The sequence below is a fragment of the Chrysemys picta genome, chromosome 5 (genome assembly GCF_011386835.1).
Source record: "Chrysemys picta bellii isolate R12L10 chromosome 5, ASM1138683v2, whole genome shotgun sequence".
NCBI classification, from domain to species: Eukaryota; Metazoa; Chordata; order Testudines; family Emydidae; genus Chrysemys; species Chrysemys picta.
In genome coordinates, this window is record NC_088795.1 from 122,422,516 (window position 1) to 122,442,873 (window position 20,358).

At 43.2% G+C, this 20,358-nt stretch overlaps 1 protein-coding gene across 12 annotated transcripts; it reads left to right on the top strand.

Moving 5' to 3' along the window:
- Positions 1-970: 970 nt before the first annotated feature.
- On the top strand, positions 971-18,311 carry LOC122172603 (uncharacterized). 12 transcript variants are annotated; one of them, XM_065598263.1, is made up of 7 exons: positions 984-1,317; positions 7,705-7,768; positions 11,994-12,146; positions 12,653-12,714; positions 12,829-13,027; positions 14,966-16,284; positions 17,279-18,311. In XM_065598263.1, the coding sequence occupies exons 6-7, from the start codon at positions 15,708-15,710 to the stop codon at positions 17,752-17,754; spliced, it is 1,053 nt and encodes a 350-aa protein (XP_065454335.1). In that variant the 5' UTR covers positions 984-1,317; positions 7,705-7,768; positions 11,994-12,146; positions 12,653-12,714; positions 12,829-13,027; positions 14,966-15,707; the 3' UTR covers positions 17,755-18,311. The 12 variants fall into 12 exon arrangements, 11 of the variants coding, with proteins under 11 accessions (XP_065454335.1, XP_065454334.1, XP_065454337.1 ...); XM_065598262.1 differs by lacking the exon at positions 7,705-7,768; XM_065598265.1 differs by lacking the exons at positions 7,705-7,768; positions 12,829-13,027 and adding an exon at positions 13,073-13,151.
- Positions 18,312-20,358: the final 2,047 nt, after the last annotated feature.

The following is a 20,358-nucleotide window of genomic DNA, read 5'->3' on the forward strand; positions in this document are numbered from 1 at the left end:
TGCCCAGGACATTTGAGTCCCTGACTCCCTGTGTGAGAATGTAATGCATCTGTTGTAATATTTATACATTAATTTTGCACCCTCTTCATGGCGAAATCTTTGTTATGGTTCTGTCAGCATACTGTAACTGAAAGTAGTAATGTCAGAATCAAGTCAAGTGTAACAGGCTGCCACAATTCAGGTACAGGAATTGGGAAATGGTTTTAGAGACGCTTCTCTCATTAAATTTCTCTGTATGTAGTAAAATATGTTTCTTATATAATAAAGCCTGTAAAAACACCACAACTCTCAACAGCACTGTAGGTAGTTTCCAGAAGCTACTGACACTCTATTTGTTAAGCGCTTCCCTTTACACTCAATAAAGTCTGCTGGCAGGGAAAGGTTTTCCTATGGAAACACCTCATTGGCCTCATTCAAATTGGGAATGTAACTATATTATCATGGTGTGGTCATAGCGATATTGAGACAATTATTATTTCTGGAATTTGCAGGCACTTGTGAGAAAGAATGGAACTTCAACGTTCAAATATGATCAGTCAAAATATCATTTCACTAGAGTCTTGTTCTGTAAGAGACATTACTCTTTATGGTTGTTCTACACAGTGGGGATAGGTTTATGTAACACTGCAATCATATTGTGCTCTTAAACTTGCAGTCTGCTTGGAAATTGGAACATTCTTGCAGGCTTCTGTGTTTCCGTGTTAATTTATAGGACAGACAGTTGTAATTGAGGTTTCAGGGGTGAAATCCTGGCTCTGTTGAAGTCAGTGAGAGTTTTGCCATTGACTTCAATAGGAGCAGGATTTCACCCTTGGCCTCTTTTTGGAAAGGAGCAGATGTAGGGGGAGATGTCAGCAAACCAGTAAAGTGCCTGAACCCACTATTGCTTATTGCTAAAAGCAGCCAAGTCAGCAGGCTTAGCTTACCCAAGGAAGGAGGGGAGGGGGGTTTGGGTGCCACAGAAAGGGCAGCTTGACTCCGCGTCCTTCTTGATAAGAATTGCGTTGAAGTTGTTGATACCTGAATTTTAGAAGAGCAGGATGTGCCCTAAGGAATGTGTCTAACAGGGTCTCAAGGCTGCAAACTCTGGGGAAAAAACGACACCTGGTTAATCAATAATCAAAAGAAAACCTCCTGCTTGATCATTGAAACTGCTTGCTTAACACATTTTCTTTAAGGGATATGTCATTGTATTACTAATGTATAAAATAAGGGGGGAAAGTTTGAGTGGATCTCTTCGGGACTGGACTCTCCCTCTGGATGCATCTCGTGTTCCCCACCGGCAGATCGGTTGCCGCTATGCCACACTCAGCTTTGGTAATTATCGAGGGTTGGGGTGTTTTTCTAACCTCTTGCGGACGTGTGTAAGTTCTTGAGACTAAGTAAAGTTTAGCTTTAAGTGAAAGCACTCTTGTGTTCTCCTGTTTGTGCCAGCCATCTATCGGTCGGACGGCTGTGTCTCCCCTGATTTATTTCCTGACACCACCTCGCACAGAGTAAAAGTTACCAAGAGCTTTGGGTTGAAAGAACCCTGGTAACACAGAGAGTGAGACAGGCCTTACCAAAGTTGGGAAATGGGCTTGTCTGACTGACAGTCATATTAAAAGCCTAAGTATGGTTGGTTACAGATTTTCAATTAAATACCATGGGCCAAATTTTTACTAGTAATTCTGGGTACCCTCCTTTAGTTGCCCGATGCATATTTTTGAGTGCCCCAAAAAACTTAACTTGCATGTACAAATCAGGAAGTCGGTGATATCTTTGGATTGCATGGGCAAACGCTGTCTGCTCACAGAAACTTAGTTTGTGAGTGCCTAAAACATAGTGTCAGGCAAGAGTTAAAATTTAGCTATCAGCTAAGAGAAAAACCGCAGATCAAGCAGGAATGCTTCAGTAGCCCAAGGGCACTGACAACTGTAAACATGTGATAAACTTATATGGTCAAATGCCCGCCCAGTAACTCAGCTCTTAGAACAGAAAAACCCTCCCTTCACAGCCCACCAGATATCTGTAAGCACTCATCCCTACCCCCACCCCGCCTCTTTCCCCGTAAGGTAGCCAGAGATACTTGATGCAATCACGATGACCTCTATACGTACATACTGTTCCTATTTTTATCTTTGTTCAGAGTTCTCTCTTGACTTGTAACAATGTCTGTCTCTGTATGTACAAATAAATGCAAATGAATTGATAAGAGAATGTATATAACAGGCCACGGTGGCACCATATTTTCGAAGCTTTTTTTTTTTTTTTTTTTTTTAAGATTTTATCAGTCTTCCCGGTACTGTGAATAAACCCGCATCGGTATTGTCAGTGCCTGCCTGATTCTTGGGGAAAAGAATATTTTTGCCTAACAATAGACACCTAAAGTAAGCTGCCCAGAAATAGAGGCTTCTAAATTACAGCCTGAAACCACTTTCAACCAAATCTGTATATGGCTGTAGGATCATATTCGCATCCTCTGTGCAAGACTGCAGTTAATCTCTGGGATTTATATTTGAATCCTCATAAAATAAATAATGTATTTCTTACATAGGAAGCTAAGAAAGACCTAACTCTTTATAATTTGGTCTTTAACAGGCACACAATGATTTGAATGTCAAGCTTTTTATGTCAGCAGTTTAGTTACCTGGATATGTAGATGTCATCTCATTTTGATGCAGCCTACTGCTCCCAGACCTCCAAAAAGAGATCCCTTCCTAACCAAAAATCAAGATGGTCTATGGAAAGAAACTGTGCTGCCCCTATCTTGACTTACAGTGGTTTATATAGAACCAGTAGGGCAGGGGTAGTCAGTAGGCAGCCCTTTTCAGCAAACCACGGGAAGCATGCTGGGACTCGGGGCTTCAGCCATTTTCTTTCTCATTTACTTTAAAGGAATATGCAGGTGCTCAGTCCCCCTGAAAATCAGCCCCCTAATTTGTATTTAGCAGTCTAAGTGGGGGTTTTGGGGCCTAACTTTCAAGGCCGGCTCTAGCATTTTTGCCTCCCCAAGCAGGAAAAAAAAAAAAAAAAAACCCCTGCGATCGCGATCGGTGGCAGCTCTACCGCCACTTCATTCTACGGCGGCAATTCGGCTGCAGGTCCTTCGCTCCGAGAGGGAGTGACAGCCCCGCCGCCGAATTGCTGCTGAACTGCTGAACATGCCGCCCCCCTCTTCATTGGCCACCCCAGGCACCTACTTGCTACGCTTGTGCCTGGAGCCGGCCCTGCTAACTTTAGCTACCCAGGTGTTTGGGTTTTTTTTAATTTTGGCTTGTATAACAAGCTCATCTTTTCCAAGTGACGTCAGAGCGGGGTGAATTATCAATGTTTTCTGGACCTGAGGTAGAAGCGTGGGCTGTGGTTGGTCTTAGATATCTATGCTTTATTTTTGTCCTTTGCAAAATGTAAAATACCTATTGAGCTTTAAGAAGTAACGAGAGACTTCTTTCCTATTAGTCGGAGATTCTGGTGTCTCTGTGGGGAAGCAAGCAGCATGGATGTATTGCATAAATAATGCTAAACAGAAAACATATAGTGCTGCATGCTAACTAAATGGGGATTGAACACCTCCTAATGCTTTCAAGCATCTGTCAGTACAGTGACAGGAAAACATGTTCAGAGTTAATTCTTTTACAAATTACCCAGATAAATGAAGTTGCAGACACTCAGCCTGGATTTTTTTCTTTCTTTATGAGGGGAAAACATAATTATTAATTTTGAAATGCTAATATGATTTGAATGAAAGGTATTATCTTTGCATTAAGCAATGGATACCACATCTTGCAGTGAATCCCTGTGAGAAATTAGGATTCAGTACACAGTGCTGAGACAAATCTCTCACATGAGAAGCAAACGGCAGTATTTGAAATTGCATTTGTGCATCTATAATTTTGGCAACTTTTAAAATGAAGGGTGAAAAAAAATCCAGAAAAATGGTCAGATCCTCAGATGGTGCAAATTGTTATTAACACTGTTGAAGTCAATAGCACTATGATATTTTATATCAACTGAGGCTCTGGTCCAGATGGTTCTCATTTGTGCACATACATTTCATTTTTTGCTGCTTCAAATTCATTTGTCAATTTCTTTCTGTGTTCCCACTGATATAGACTGTAGTTATGGTCTAAACTGCCATTTATTGAAAATATTAATGCGTGAATATGCAAACGCAACCCAGATGTTTTTGGGGTTACTGCATAGCCATTTAACGTTGAATTCAAATATTAAATTGCAGTTCTGTCATATTTTTTCTTTTCTTTTTTCTCACATAAGCTAGAAACCTCTACCTCTGATGGCAAAGAGGGATCCTGAACAGATTACAATTGATAAAATTAATTCTGTTGACACAGTATGTTTGTTTTTCTGTTAGGCATTTGACTTAGTACCATACAACATTCTACTTTTAAAAATTAGCACTGTACAAAATCAATGTGGCACATATGAAATGAATTATAAACTGGCTAACAGATCTTAAGATCATGAAGGTTAATAAAGAATTACGAATAAGTAGTAGATGTTTGTAGTAGAGTCACAAAGGAACTGGATATTATTCAATGTTTTTATCAATGATCAAGAAGAAAATGTAAAATCATGGATGATAAAGTTTGCAGGTGACAGTTTTAATAATCATCAAGTTGAGTCAATTAGGACTGACGAATAACGTATTTAGTAACCAGCAAAACAGCAAAACTGATTTATTTTTGACTTATCAATAAGAAAATTGGTGTAAACTTAGATGGTACCTGAGCAGAAATTCTGTCAATCATGATGTGGTTTATAGCAACCATTCTGACTTTAAAAAGTGGGCATTATTGTGCTTTTACTATGTTTCATCGTGAATACTGATAGGCAGTAGAGTGGGCCAGAGTGGCTGTAAAACCACCAGCCATCTTTGAGCAGTGTTCAGTGCGCTGTGGCTGTGAATGCTCACTGGAGATACACAGTAGGTGCAATACCTCTGTGAGTGCAGGACGAGTCTACACTCTTCTTCTTTTCCTCTCTCGTTTTCCTCACCCTCACCCATAGCTCCACCATTCCATCATTTTTAAGAAGTACAAAACTGGCAGTTTGCAGAGTCCTTGCGCACCTGATGCCCAAGACTGGGATTGTGCCTGACATCTGCACAGGCACTTGCTCTCTACTTTGCCCTTTGCACACCTGTACAGGGCTGGGCATAACTTTGTCCATGTTTGTTACAACGTGCCATTTTGCTCGCCCTTGATAAAGTATTCAGCTGCCTTAACATGTGCCATCAAAGGGTCACCTTTCTAACTCCTACTCTAAATTAGCTGTTCATATCCTTTAAGTGCATTGTTTAAATCAATAGAATCCAAAATCTGTATACTCAGCGACAAGCTGAAACACACCATTGTAAGCCATCCTTTTGTGTAAGCAAAGTGTGTCTGATAATTAAATACAATAACACCACAATGTTACCCACTGGGAATGTATTGACATACCTGGTCGCAAGCTAGCAAAACAGAGTATTACAGAGTCAGAAGTTCAAAACTCTTGGAGAAAAAGAAGTATTATGTTGATTAAAGCTATACATGGGGGTAGGGAATTCAGCACTGCTCAGAGAGATTTTCTCCTTTATTGGTAGCTTTGCAGGCAGAGAAATTAATGAAAACTGTGTTAGGAGACAGCGTTATCTTATTTAATGTCTGTGCAGATTGCTTTGAACCTTTGACTCCTCCATTCTTTAAAACTGCAAAATGTCTATTTATTTGAAACACTCCTAAAATTATTCTGATTTTGCTGTGTCAAGTTCAAATGGATAAATTATATTTGTGTAAACTGTCGTATTTACATAGTTTTGCATGGAACTAAGTTCTTTTACTGAATTTGATAAAAGCAATTGTAACAATGTATATATTATAAGTATTAAAGGATTATTTTTCAGATGAAATTTAGCACTTTAAAGATAAAAAATCTTTTAAATACAGAACAATTACTATAATCTCACATACTAGGCATTGTGCTTTTTGTATCTTTTTCTCTGTTAAAGCTCTAAACACCCACCATGGTCAAATTCTTTGCCATAAATTATAATTGTGCTTGTTTTTATTTTGCTGTTCAGTTAACTTAGTTGCTTATAATGTGATGCAGTCCTAAAATCTAACCAAGAGTTCAAATTTACATTAGGTCTGATTTCTGGAGTGACTGGTTTAAATGGCAGTAAAATATGTTGTGGTGATTCCCTTTCTGAGTTTGTACTGTACTTATCCACTGACTTTTAAGTTGATTTTCAAAGCTGCTGAGGAATTTAATAGGTGACATGTCTGGCTAAGCTGATACTTGGTTGGTTGTTTTGAGGTGCTCGCAGTCTGAACAGAATACTGTAAATGGAAGAATGGATAACATGTACAACATCACGCTTAGCATCAGTGATGAAAAAATTAATAGGCAAGCATGCTATTTGTGTATAGCGGACATCTTTTCACATATATTCAACAATGTAGTACTGGCACAGTGGATCCAGGGGTTGGCGGTAAGCAGCAGTCTCAGAATTGTTGCTGAAACTTCTGCCATATAAGGATGGCCCTTTTCAGCCCCTTTAGTGCACAGTCCTGGCTGTTTTCCCATGGGACTAGTTTTAGAGCTAGAAAAGCAGAGGTGACATACTGGAGAACAGACATGTGTTGTGAAACTTTTGTGATTTATCATTGGACCTCTGGCTTACATAGCTATCTGACGAGAACTTGAAACCTTTCTGATTTTTGTGGTTATTGCTTTATAAATCTTTATAAAGCCTTTTCTAAGAACATCTGACAGGCACATAGATCTGACAAGAAATAAAATGACTGCAAGTTTGTCACAGCCATGAGTTTAAAAAGTTTCTGGCGACACCAGAGAAAAGGCAACCAATCCACATAACTCATATCAAGACAATCACATTTTATTTTATTTTTAAAAACTTCAGCACAGTATTTTCAAACCTGCCTTTTTGGTATTTTTCTCATCTGCATAAAATGATTTAACACACCACATTAAAATATCTTATGGAAAAGTTCTATCGAACAGAAAATTGATTAAACAAATAGTCCTAACAAAATTATTCGATAAACATATAAAACTTAATAGAGAATGCAACAAAGAGTCCTGTGGCACCTTATAGACTAACAGACATATTGGAGCATAAGCTTTCGTGGGTGAATACCCACTTTGTCAGACGCATGATAGAGAATGATATCTTCCCAACTTTTAAACTACCTATGGATATAGTAGTATTTAGGCTATCCTGCTGTAGTACATGCTATATTCCTTTTCCTTGGGGGGTGGAAGGCACACATTCATCCCTGGTGAAATTCCCCTAAAGCTAATAGACTTACACCAGGGAAGAATGTTAAACCACACTCAGATTCAGTTGTCTATTGTACCTGTGCAATCCAGGAACTTACCTGGATGGAATAGACTTTTGGATCTGACTCACTATGCTTTACATTAGATAAAAAAATCTGACCTTCTCCTACCTAGAACTCCTTCTGATCTCCTTTAAATCCCCAATATTTAGGAAAACTCCCCAGGAGCCATTTAAAAACTCTGAGGAGGATTGGGTAGATAAATAGTCACCTTCTTGTGCTGATACTTCGGAGACAGTGCTGCCTACCTGACAGCCTACAGTAAACCAAAGTGGCCACATGACCCACATGGGACTGAAAAGTAGCTTCCAAAGAGAAAGAATAGTCTTAAAGTCACAAAACAATCTCTTTATTTCAGAATTTTCTTGTAATAATCTTGGACCTGATCCTGTTGTCCTTACTCTGGCATCGCTCCCATTGAGGTAAGGACTTCAGGAAGGGCACTGCAACTTATTGCATTTGCTGAGTGATAAATGTTTTCACACACGCACAAAATCACAGAACAGCTGTGCAAGGAACAGAATTAGACTGTAATCTCCAGTGTAAGTAGTCACCAAAAAGATGTATATAGCTTTATTGAGGCAACTGAAGGTTCCTGAAAATTTGACACTCTAAATCATATTAAGTTGCACACACTCATCAGCCTAAAGTGATCACGAAAATCCCCAAAGATCCAGTGGCAACACTTGCTGCTCTAGAGATGGCTATAAAAATAAAAGTACAAGCAAAACTGTGAATGAAATTCATTTGACAGTAAAATGGTGCCCTCCCATTCCCTCAAACAGCCATTTTGTTTGTGAAGGTGCACAGAGAAAGTGTTGTCTATTGGTTGGAATAGAATTGGGAGTTGGGACACCTGGGCTTCATTTCCTAGCTCTTCCACTGAGTGTGACATTGGGCCTCAAGATGGTCTCCTGAGAAGTGGGGATCATAACACTTGCCAGTATTGTGAGGATTAATTTGTTAATGTTTGTAAAAATCTTTGAGATCTTAGATAAAGGGGACTGTTTAAATGCAAACTCTCTGTGTTGTTATTTGCAGCATTGTTACAGCTGTGTCGATTTCGAGATTTTTAGGACCTCCTGCATAACATAAGCCACAGAATGTCACCTAGGGATTCCTGCATTAATCACATGCCTTCACTTGCTCATTTAAATTATTTTTGTACTATGGACACATCCTTTAATTTTTTATGGAGAGAATTTTAAAAAATTGAAATTTCAGCAATGATTGTTTACAATTGTTTATTAACATAATAAAATTATATACCATTTTAGCTCTGACCAAACTCTTTAGCAGTTTAAATATTTCAGCAGCAGCACATAATACTACTCATTGTTTATTCAAAGATGCAGAAAGACATGAAGAAGAACAATTATGTATTAAAAATACATAGAATTAATATTTAAAACACAGAATTTAAGTCTAGCATACACACTAATAAAATACTACTAATTTACCCTTATATAGTGCTTTCCATCCAAGGATCACTAGGTGCCATTTAAGTACCAGTGAGTTATAACTCACTAATCCAGGTGATATGGGTTAAATATTATTATCCCAATTTTGAAGCTGAGGAAAAATGATGAAGGTTAAGGACCTGATACAGGTTTCACTTACACCGGTGTAAAACCTGTTTAACACCAGTGGAACAGCACCACTGCAAATCTGTCAACTGCAGCTCAACTGGAGTTACACAAGTGTACATTAGAATGAAATCCTGGCCATTGAAGTCAATGATAAAACACATTGATTACACTTGGGTCAGGATTTCACTCTTGGTATAAGTGAGATCAAGATCAAGACCCAAATGGCCAATGCCACATAGCAAAGCTGTGACAGAGTACCCAGTTTCCTAATTCCCAGCTCTGTGCTTTAGCCACAAAACTCTCTTTACCTACCCAATCTCAACAATACAACTTTTAGACATTGTTTTAGGGATGAATTCTTTGAAATTATCTTTCTTAATCTTCTGACTACTATGTCAGTCAAGTAATAAAATATATTATTAAATGATCTCTCCCCGCTATTTGATTATGAAGTCCAAGTTTTTCAAACCTGTACCCCTAAAGTTATGCTACTAAATAAGTTGCAGATTTTTAAAATGCTGAGGGTTTTTTTTGTTTTGTTTGTCTAGTCCAATATAACTTTCTCTTCTTCCACACAATCACCATGCTCCAATTGTCAGTGTTTTGTCAGTACATATATGATACATAGGTTCTTAATACACTCTTAGGTCCATCTTCATGCATCTATCTATGTTACAGTTTTCTATAAGGCCCATCAAAAACATCAAAGAGATTATAAATAGCTAAAATAGACTATCATCTAAAATAGGCAAATCTCATTTGCAAATCTGTTTTATCTATCATCCCTAACAAGCGTGTTTTAATACCAGTTGTTTCTGAGCTGCTGTATATTTCATTAAAGTGACAGTGAAAATTTTCCCCGAGGACATTTCATAATGTGTGAAAGAGAGAATCTGCCTTTCCTTTTCATTTGAGGCAGCTGAATCTATATTCTTCCATAGTGTCCTGTAGCAATTCTTAGTCTCTCACAGTCTTTACAAAGTCAGTAGTATTGCTTTCTTTACTCTAAATACACCTGTTTACACGCTCCCTGTTGTTCTGTCACCTTGTCTGGGTTTGACTTTTTTTTCTTCATTGCTTAGAAAGGGTCTTGACTTAGGAAAGAAGAGGGGAAATGAATCGGCAGAAATTTCCAACTGCATCCATCATGTGATAAATTTAGAAACCAGAATCCTCAGCTGATGTAGCTCCAGTTGGCTTTAGCAAATAAAAACTGAATAAATATATTCAACAAGCCTATCTCTGTCACCATTGCTATATTAATGTAGTATAAGATTAGTATTTGTGTAATCCAATATCAGTAGACAATATCACCGCCAAAGAGGAGTCATGTAGTTTTATGAACTGTGCCAGAGGAGAGTATGTACTTTGTGATCAATTTGTCTGGAATTACCAGCTTCACTTGCTATGCTAACTCATTAAAACTAGAGTTTAACCTTTTCTAATTGGGTTGTAACTGTACAGAATGAGTTCTACTCCATTCCTGACATTCCACTGTATGCTGAATCTTAAAGGCACAGTGCTCTTGCATTATATCCCATTGCTATGCAACAGTAAAATGACAACTCATGGAGAAAGGAAGAAAACCGGATGTCTCACAGTTATGTAAGTGTGATAATATCATGTCTGAGAAATGGAAGTGAGAAATGAATCCCAGGACCAGTGATGCTCCCAGTGGTATCAAAAACATAAATGGATCTAAGGAAGCTGTCATGTTGTGAGGATAAGGCCTTTTCCTGTAGCCATAGTGTAAGGTCTGAGGCCTTTGTCTGTGTCCATATTAGGAGAGCAGTAGCCATGAGCTAAGAAGCAGAAAGTTACATCCTCACATTCCATCTAAATTACATTAAAACAATGTAATACCGGGCTGTTAAGAAGGCCATCCTGTCCTAATAACACCCACCATCACTAGATAAAGAAACAGATCTTAAGATGGTTAAAGAAAACTTAGTTTGATATGTGATTTCTTGCCAGACAGAATGCTATCAACAGCTGTGGTTGTGAAATCCTCATTTCTTTATTATTTTGTCTTTATGGTTCCCACTTCTCTATTGTTTGTCTGATCCAGGGGTGGGCAAACTTTTTGGCCTGAGGGCCACATCTGGGTGGGGAAATTGCATGCAGGGCTATGAATGTAGGGCTGGGGCAGGGGGTTGGGGTGCAGGAGACAGTGCGGGGTGAGGGAGGGGGGTTGGTGTGGAAGAGGGGTATGCGGTGTGGGAGGGGGCTCAGGGCAGGGGGTTGGGGTGCAGGAGGAGTGCAGCGGGGGCTCGGGGTTGGTGGCTCAAAGCAGGGGGTTGGGGTGCAGGAGGGGTGTGGGGTTCGGCAGGGGTCGGGGTGCAGGAGGGGTGCGGCAGGGAGCTCAGGGCAGGGGCTTGGGGTGTGGGGTCCAGGAGGGGTTCAGGGTGCGGGTTCCTGTCCGGGGCTGCTTACTTGGAGCAGCTCCGGGGTGGCAGCAGCGCACAGCAGGGATCAGGCAGGCTCCCTGTCTGCCCTGGCTCGTGCTGCACCATGCCACGCTGCTCCTGGAAGTGGCCTGCACCACGTTCCTGCGGTCCCTGGGGGAGGGAGGGCAGAGGGCTCTGCATGCTGCTCTCTCCTGTGAGTACCGCCCCTGAAGCTCCCATTGGTCGCGACTCCCCGTTCCCAGCCAATGGGAGCTGCGGGGGGAGGGGGCAGTGCCTGCAGGCAAGGGCAGCGCACGGAGCCCTCTGCTCCACCCACCCACCCAGGGGCTGCAGGGACATGGTGCTGGCTGCTTCCAGCAGTGGCGCAGGGCCCACAGCGCCACGGAGCAGGTAATCCCGCAGGCCGGATCCAAAGCCGTAGATTGCCTACCCCTAGTATGATCATTGGTTCTTTGATTGCTTCTGTCTGTTATATAATTAATTTTGCTAGGTGTAAATCAATTAAAGTGGGGGGGTAGAATTGGTTGAAAGGATTGCTTTACAACGTTAGAACTGGTTAGAAAATTGTTTAGTAATATTTTAGTAAAATGATTGGTTAAGGTACAGCTAAGCAAGATTCAAGTTTCACTATATAAACTGGGGTCCCAAAGGAAGTTCTTTGGAACCAACTCCAACACACAGCCCCAAGATCAAATTGCCAGACCTCAACACCCTGCCAACCGCACCGTGCAGATGCTGGAGTTCCCCAGATGACCTGATCCTGATTGGCCATCAAGAAAAGTTCATTTGCCTTCTTGGGAGTGGTGAGCATTGTATGCTTAATGTGTGTATTCTGTTTTGGAAATTGTTAATAAATAGAAGTTAAGTCGGATACTATTGTGTAAGGCTCTTTCACTGATAAAAGACCCCGCAAACCCTCAGAGTGTAAGGTTACACCCTGAGCCCACAGAAGGGTCGGGGTGGGTGCCTAAATTAACAGGGTTACGCCTGATCCCTAGGAGCAGGGTAAAGATGGGTGCCCCTAGAGTGTGCGAGTAACAGAGAATTTTGTGCGGGTAACAATGTCAGCTGGACCAGACTGCCATAGATGTATTACCAAATTGATTGTGTGCTGATACAAGTCATTCTATAGTGTATATGTAGTAATCCTGAAGGATATGGTTGTAAGAACTAAGACTTCAATCTAGTCTGAAGTGTTTGTTGATTATAATTAAACTCAGATCCCAAGATGGGGAAGGGAAATTGTTGTAGTGCTAGCTTCATGGTACTTCATTTTCAGCTGCTGATCCTTCACCTTTTTCTTCTGCAGGCTTGAGCCTGGAGTACAAAGTATAAAAGGAGAGCTATAATTTTGGATCTGATATCAAAAATGTGGGTAATTTATGGTGCTTGTGCATGTATTGTAACCCTAAATACAAGAGTTTCCAGTAGATTGAACCAACAGATTTGTAGATTAAAAATAAAGCTATCCTTTCTCTTTTAAAGAATTCCACAGTTTTGATAACTCATCATGGACATGATTTTTGGCATATCAGCTACAATCCAACTACAATATTTATACACTTGTGGAGTGAGAGTTTCCTTCTCAGAGAAGAAGGATGGCTCAGTGGTTGGTGCTAGTCTGAGACTTGGGAGCCCTAGATTCAATTCCCTACTCCTCAATAGACTTCCTATATGACTTTGGGTGAGTGACTAAATTGCTCTGTGTTTTGTTCCCCGTCTATAATAGGAATAATAGAACTGCCTTCCCTTACAGGAATGTTATGAGGATAAATACTATTAAAGATTGTGGCATGAGCAAGGACAAGGTAAGTCCCATAGTTAGAATCAGATTCTTATTTTCTAACCCTGGTTGGTTGAGATATTGTACAATAAAATTGTCACTGGTTACTCAGATTGTGTAAAATTACAGGCCATTTACCAAACGGATCAGGATAGTGTGCTAATATGGACAGACAGTTTTTAGAAGTATCAATACAAAGCTGTTTGATCCAAAGCCAACAGCTCTGAAAATAATGCTGCAAAAGCTCAAATGAACCTGAACACGCTTAGCCAAAATCAGCATCAATTCACTGCCATCATGTGCAACAATATAAGTAGTCACGTCATTACTGAATGTTTGTGACTGATCAAAGTCTATATATGAAGAAAAAAATGTTTGCCTAAAATCTCAATACTGATAATTTATCTAATTAATTAATCTTATGCCATCTAGGAGCGGGTGAAAGAGTTTTCCTTATGTTTGTTGCTTTGTGTTTTTCTCCTAGTTTTGTGAGCTAGAAGTAAATGTTCATGCTAACAAATTTCAGCAATTCAATTTTCAGCGGCTTTTCAAAATTTTGGCCAAGATGTATATTTACTTTAATATGACCAAGTGATGATCAGTAGTTATTTCACTGTTTACCCGTTCAATACATTAGAGTGAGACTTTTACAGCAGGGTAACCAACAAACATACATATATCCGCATATACACATAGTACTATGCACACTTAAACCTCCATATATGTATTTTCCAGTTTTGCATGCCTCTTTCCCATAATTATTAAAAGACGCTTATGATTCTTGCAGCCTATTTTCTCTTCCTCTGAAATCCTGCAGGGATTACAGAGAACAACAATAATGATTAAAGGCCTTATTAGGAAAGATTAAAAACCATAGTTCAATCAATATGCCTAGGTCTACCAAAAGATGACTAAGGAGGTTGTAATTGTCTGCAAGGTTGTCAGGGCCACCGAGGGAGGTCAAAGGAGGCAAATGCCCTGGGGCCCTGGTGATTTAAAAGGGCCCAAGGGCCCTCGGCTGCCGCCGCTGCCACAGTAGCGGCCAAGAGTCCCAGGCCCTTTTAAATCGCCCGGGCAGGCCGCAGGACACCTAGGTATGTGAGACTGCTCCAGGCCCCGTGCGCCAGTGTGGGTGGTCCCAGAAGTAACGGATTTGTCACTTCCGTCCCTGGACCCTCCGTCTCCCCCCACCCCCAGGGTGGCCTTGGCCCTGACCCCGGGGCCTGGAATTTCTGTCAGCGGGCCTGAAGGTTGTAAACACCAAGGAGAGAGTGTAATTATGTAGGGTGATCCCAGGACTATAACTCAGAGTAAAGTAGGGGAATTAAGTAAGAGAAACTGTAGGACGAAAATGAAGACATTTTTCCAAATGCAAATAATGGACTGTTTGAATAGCCCCCAAAAAAGTGATAGAAACCCTATCACTTAATTCTCTCTCATGGGATTGTTGTGAGGATAAATACACTAAAGATTGTTAGGTGCTTAGATACTACAGGAATGGGGGCCATATAAGTACCTAAGATAAATCATTGTTGAAGTTGTCAACTTAAAATATTTGTGCAATATATAATCTCCCATTTTTCCAGTATGAAATTTACATTCATTATGTGAATTTTTGTATACCTTTAACATTGATATAATCAAACTGCAACCTGAGCAGCATAGTTTAAGCCCCTTCAATTTTGGATTAAATTCCCATAAAATTTTAACCAGTAGCAGTTTAGAAGGTAACACCAGAGAAAGTGAGCCATTTATGGTAAATCTCTAACTCATAACTAATGAAATTGTTAATGTAAACTACATTATACAAGCTCTGATATAATTCTCATCCTATCTTAGGTGGTCTGTCTAGGAAAAAAATCAACCCCCCAGATTTTCACCATAGTTCCCATTTGGGCCCATAAACAACATGACCAGAATGTCAGAAGAGCTCCATACTCAACATCTTCCATTGTCCTCTTTCCTGGCATGTGGGCATGACAAAATTTGGGCCAGTATCTTATCCTAGTTCCTTTCTCTTTCTGGAATTAAGGATTTGCTCTCTGTTGTAGCAGTGCACCCCGGAGTCAATGAGAGCTGAAAGTGTTCATCACCTTGTAGAATTAAATCCTTAGAAACTGACATGGTTGAACCAGTATAACAAAGAGCATTATTGGGCCCATGAAGTGCACATGTGAGCTACTATGGCCTGGTCTACACTAGGCGTTTATGTCGAAGTTAGCGCCGTTACATTGAATTAACCCTGCACCCGTCCACACTGCGATGGTATTTAGTTCGACATAGAGGTCTCTTTAATTCGACTTCTGTACTCCTCCCCGACGAGGGGAGTAGCGCTAAATTCGACATGGCCATGTCGAATTAGGCTAGGTGTGGATGGAAATCGACGCTAATAGCTCCGGGAGCTATCCCACAGTGCACCACTCTGTTGACGCTCTGGACAGCAGTGCGAGATCGGATGTTCTGACCAGCCACACAGGAAAAGCCCCGGGAAAATTTGAATTGGAATTCCTTTTCCTGTCTGGCCAGTTTGAATTTCATTTCCTGTCTGGACATTGTGGCGAGCACAGCAGCACTGGCAACGATGCAGAGCTCTCCAGCAGTGATGGCCGTGCAGTCTGTGAATAGAAAGAGGGCCCCAGCATGGACTGATCGGGAAGTCTTGGATCTCATCGCTGTGTGGAGCGATGAGTCCGTGCTTTCTGAGCTGCGATCCAAAAGAAGGAATGCAAAGATCTACGAGAAGATCTCTAAAGCCATGGCAGAGAGAGGATACAGCCAGGATGCAACGCAGTGCTGCGTGAAAATCAAGGAGCTGAGACAAGGCTACCAGAAGACCAAAGAGGCAAACGGAGGCTCCGGATCCCATCCCCAGACATCCCGTTTCTACGAGGCACTGCATTCCATCCTCGGTGCGGCCGCCACCACTACCCCACCAGTGACCGTGGACTCTGAGGATGGGATAGTGTCCACGGCCGGTTCCTCGGACATGTTAGGGGACGGGGAAGATGAGGAAGGAGATGAGGAGGGCGAGGCAGTCGGCAGCGCTCACAACGCTGATTTCCCCGACAGCCAGGATCTCTTCATCACCCTTACAGAGATCCCCTATGAAGCGTCCCCAGCCGTTACCCCGGACACAGAATCTGGGGAAGGATCAGCCAGTAAGTGTTGTAAACATCTAAACATTTATTTTTAACAAAACAGGAATATTAACAATTAAAAGAATGGGTTGTTCATGATTAGTGTGCCCTAGGCGCTTAACGGTTTAGTCATGGGCAGTGCAAGTTTTGAAAAAAAATCTAGCAATGTCCGGTTTTCAGTGATTGTCCTGCACAAGCCGCTCTACTGTTTATTCCCTGCTACTGCAGCTACAGTAAAATGCGGTCTATATGTCCGGAGATAGAGCAGTAATCCTCCTGGGACATCTCGATGAAGCTCTCCTGGAGGTAATTTGAAAGCCGTTGCATGAGGTTCCTGGGGAGAGCGGCCTTATTGGGTCCTCCGAAGTACGACACGTTGCCGCGCCACGAGACTATCAAGTACTCGGGAATCATTGCTCTGCACAGCAGGGCGGCATACGGCCCTGGTCTTTGGAGGCTTTCCCGGAGCATTCTCTGTCTGTCGCTCTCAGAGATCCTCATCAGGGTGATGTCGCCCATGGTGACCTGCTTTGAATTAGGTAGGGGAATGTTAGTGTTGGGACTGCTTTCACGTTCCTTTGCAGAACTGTAACCGCTGGTTTGTAGCCACGCGGTGGAGGCGGGAGAGGGGCAGCCGAAAGGGATCGTTCCCGGGGACAGCCGCGAGGGGGTGGGACAGGGGCAGAGTTCCCGCTTGCCGGATTGCTGGCAGCAAGAACTGACATTGCTTTAAATGGGAAATGAGGCCAGTGGTAATATAAAAGTTTTAAACTGCCACAAGTGTACGGCTTACCATGTCTGCCTGCAACAGAAATTCCGTTGTGCTGCCCCGCTTCTCAAATGTGCTGTGCAAGACCCCAGGCACTGAATGCGAAGGCCGAGAATTCGACCTTGTGTTGAGTGCGCATGTGAAAGGTGCTGTGCATGGTCTTGTTCACAGAGAAAGACTATGTTCTTTGTTCACAACTACATTTATCTTTCTGAGGAATTCACTCCCTTTTTCCCATTTCCACAGCCCCATCTGCGACTGTCTCACAACCTAGCCTGGAATCACACTCCCAGAGGCTAGCGCGGATTAGGCGTAGGAAGAAGAGGACACGGGAGGACATGTTCTCTGAGCTTATGGCCTGTTCCCAAGCCCAGGCAGCACAGCAGACCCAGTGGCGGGAGAACTTGACCCGAATGCACCAAGCCAACATGGATCGGGAGGAGAGGTGGCGGCAGGAAGACCAGCAGGCAACTCAAACACTGCTTGGACTACTGAGGGAGCAAACGGACACGCTCCGGCACCTTGTGGATGTTCTGCAGGAACGGAGGCAGGAGGACAGAGCCCCGCTGCAGTCCATCTCTAACCGCCCTCCCCCGCCACCAAGTCCCATACCCACCTCACCCAAAGTGCAAAGAAGGAGAGGCGGCAGAGTCCCTGCTAACTCTCACTCCACCCCTGCAGAGAGCTCTAGTAGCAGAAGGCTCTCATTTCCCAAAATTTGAAAAGTTCTTTCCTTCCCGCCTGACACAAGCCCCCGTCCAAGTTTCACCTCCCAATGCCATGTGTAGTTGATAATAAAAAATACGTTTCTGTTAACTACTGTTTCAATCATGTTCTTTTGGAGGAGGAGGGGAAAGGGGGTTGGTAATTGGACAGGACAGTCACCTTTGGCAGGGTACATAGTCGGGGACAGGCACAGCAGCAGGGCACATACACAGTGCAGTGATGCAGTGACTAGTTACCCTGGTTAGTCTGGGAGGTTGTTTTCATGTTATGTTGGGGGGGGTGGGTTGCTCTGTGACTTTGTGGCAGGGGAGGGCAGTTACAGATCTTAAACGCCGGTCCTTAGGCAGGATCACAGAGCCACACAGCAGGGGATCTGTAACCGTCCTCCCCCTGCCACAAAGTCACATAGACCCCCCATACACACAGTCCCGATCAGGAGGGGTGACAGGCTCCGTTGAAACAACCATCCCACCGCAGCGGAGCCTGTCAATCCTTGAGTTTAGAAGCTGCATTCGCGTCACTACACTACACCCGCTCCGCACCACAGTCTGCGTCCCAGTTTTAAAAAATTCCCGCGAAAACAGTATTAAAGAAAACGGTGTGCTTTAACAAAGTAGAACTATTTTTATTTCGAAACGTGTGTTAGAAGGAGGGTGAAGGGGGTATGTAACTGGATAGGATAGTCAACATTAACTGGGTAAAGAAACGGGGGCAGGTTTAGCTTCTCAGTACACAAACTTTAAAGTCACAGGTTACCCTGCTCACTCAGGAACTTTGCTTTCAAAGCCTCCCGGATGCACAGCGCTTCCCGCTGGTCTCTTCTAATCGCCCGGCTGTCTGGCTGTGAGTAATCAGCAGCCAGGCTATTTTCCTCAACCTCCCACCCCGCCATAAAGGTCTCCCCCTTGCTCTCACAGAGATTGTGGAGCACACAGCAAGCTGCTATAACAATGGGGATATTGGTTTCGCTGAGATCACAGCGAGTCAGTAAGCTTCTCCATCTCCCCTTTAGACGGCCAAAAGCACACTCCACCACCATTCTGCACTTGCTCAGCCGGTAGTTGAAGAGTTCTTTTTCAGTGTCCAGGGCGCCAGTATAGGGCTTCATGAGCCAGGGCATTAGCGGGTAGGCTGGGTCCCCGAGGATCACTATAGGCATCTCCACATCCCCAACAGTTATTTTGTGGTCCAGGAAGTAAATACCTTGCTGCAGCCGTCTAAACAGACCAGAGTTCCTGAAAACAAGAGCGTCATGAACCTTGCCCGGCCATCCTACGTTGATGTTGGTAAAACGTCCCCTGTGGTCCACCAGTGCTTGCAGCACCATGGAAAAGTATCCCTTTCGGTTAATGTACTGGGTGGCCTGGTGGTCCGGTGCCAGGATAGGGATGTGAGTTCCATCTATGGCCCCACCGCAGTTTGGGAATCCCATCGCTGCGAAGCCATCTATGATCGCCTCCACATTTCCCAGGGTCACTACCTTTGGCAGCAGTACATCAACGATTGCCTTCGCTACTTGCATCACAACAACCCCCATGGTAGATTTGCCCACCCCAAACTGGTTCGCGACTGACCGGTAGCTGTCTGGCGTTGCAAGCTTCCAGAGGGCTATGGCCACTCGCTTCTGTACACTCAGTGCAGCTCGCAAGCGGGTGTCACTGCGCTTCAGGGCAGGGGACAGCAACTCACAAAGTTCCAGGAAAGTTCCCTTCCGCATGCGAAAGTTTCGCAGCCACTGGGATTCATCCCAGACCTGCAGCACTATGCGGTCCCACCACTCAGTGCTTGTTTCCCGTGCCCAGAATCGCCGTTCCACGGCATCAACATGACCCATTGCCACCGTGAGGTCCTCGGCGCTGGGTCCCCTGCTTTCTGAGAGGTCTGTGCTACTCTCAGACTTCAGGACATCACCGCGGTGCCGTAGCCTCCTCGCCTGACTTTTCTGCATCTGCCTCAGGGAAACCTTTATGGTAAGCTGCGAGGCGTTGAGAGCGGCCACAACTGCAGCGATGGTCGCAGCGTGCTCCATGCTCGCAGTGCTGTGGCGTCCGCGCTGTCAATGACTGGAAAAGTGCGCGAACTGATTTCCCGCCGGCGCTTTCAGGGAGGGAGGGCGGGAGTGATGGACGGATGACGACAGTTACCCAAAAGCACCCTCGACTCATTTTGTTACCCAGAAGGCATTGCCGGCTACACCCAGAATTTCAATGGGCAGAGGGGACTGCGGGAACTGTGGGATAGCTGACCACAGCGCACCGCTTCGAATGTCGAATTACTGTCCTTAGTGTGGACACACACGTTCGACTTTGCAATATCGATTCCAAAAATTCGATGCAAGTAAAATCGAACTACTCTCGTAGTGTAGACAAGGCCTGTGAGATATCGAGAAGCAAAAAGACACAGGAGGAGAAGTTATTGGAGACACTAAATGAAAGCACTTGAAGTAGAAATGGGTCCAAGCTGCAAAGTTACAATCTAGATCTGAACATCCTCAAAGTTGCAAGATCTGGACTGAATTCAGAGTTATAGGGTTGTCAAGGCTGGATCCCCACTTTGAACTTTAGGGTACAAATGTAGGGGCCTGCATGAAAACTTCTAAG

Excerpts from the sequence above, each read along its gene's own strand:
- LOC122172603 (XM_065598263.1), top strand. The coding sequence starts at position 15,708 with ATGCAGAGCTCTCCAGCAGTGATGGCCGTGCAGTCTGTGAATAGAAAG. Across the intron at positions 16,285-17,278 it reads ATCTGGGGAAGGATCAGCCA|CCCCATCTGCGACTGTCTCA; the intron begins GTAAGTGTTGTA and ends CCATTTCCACAG.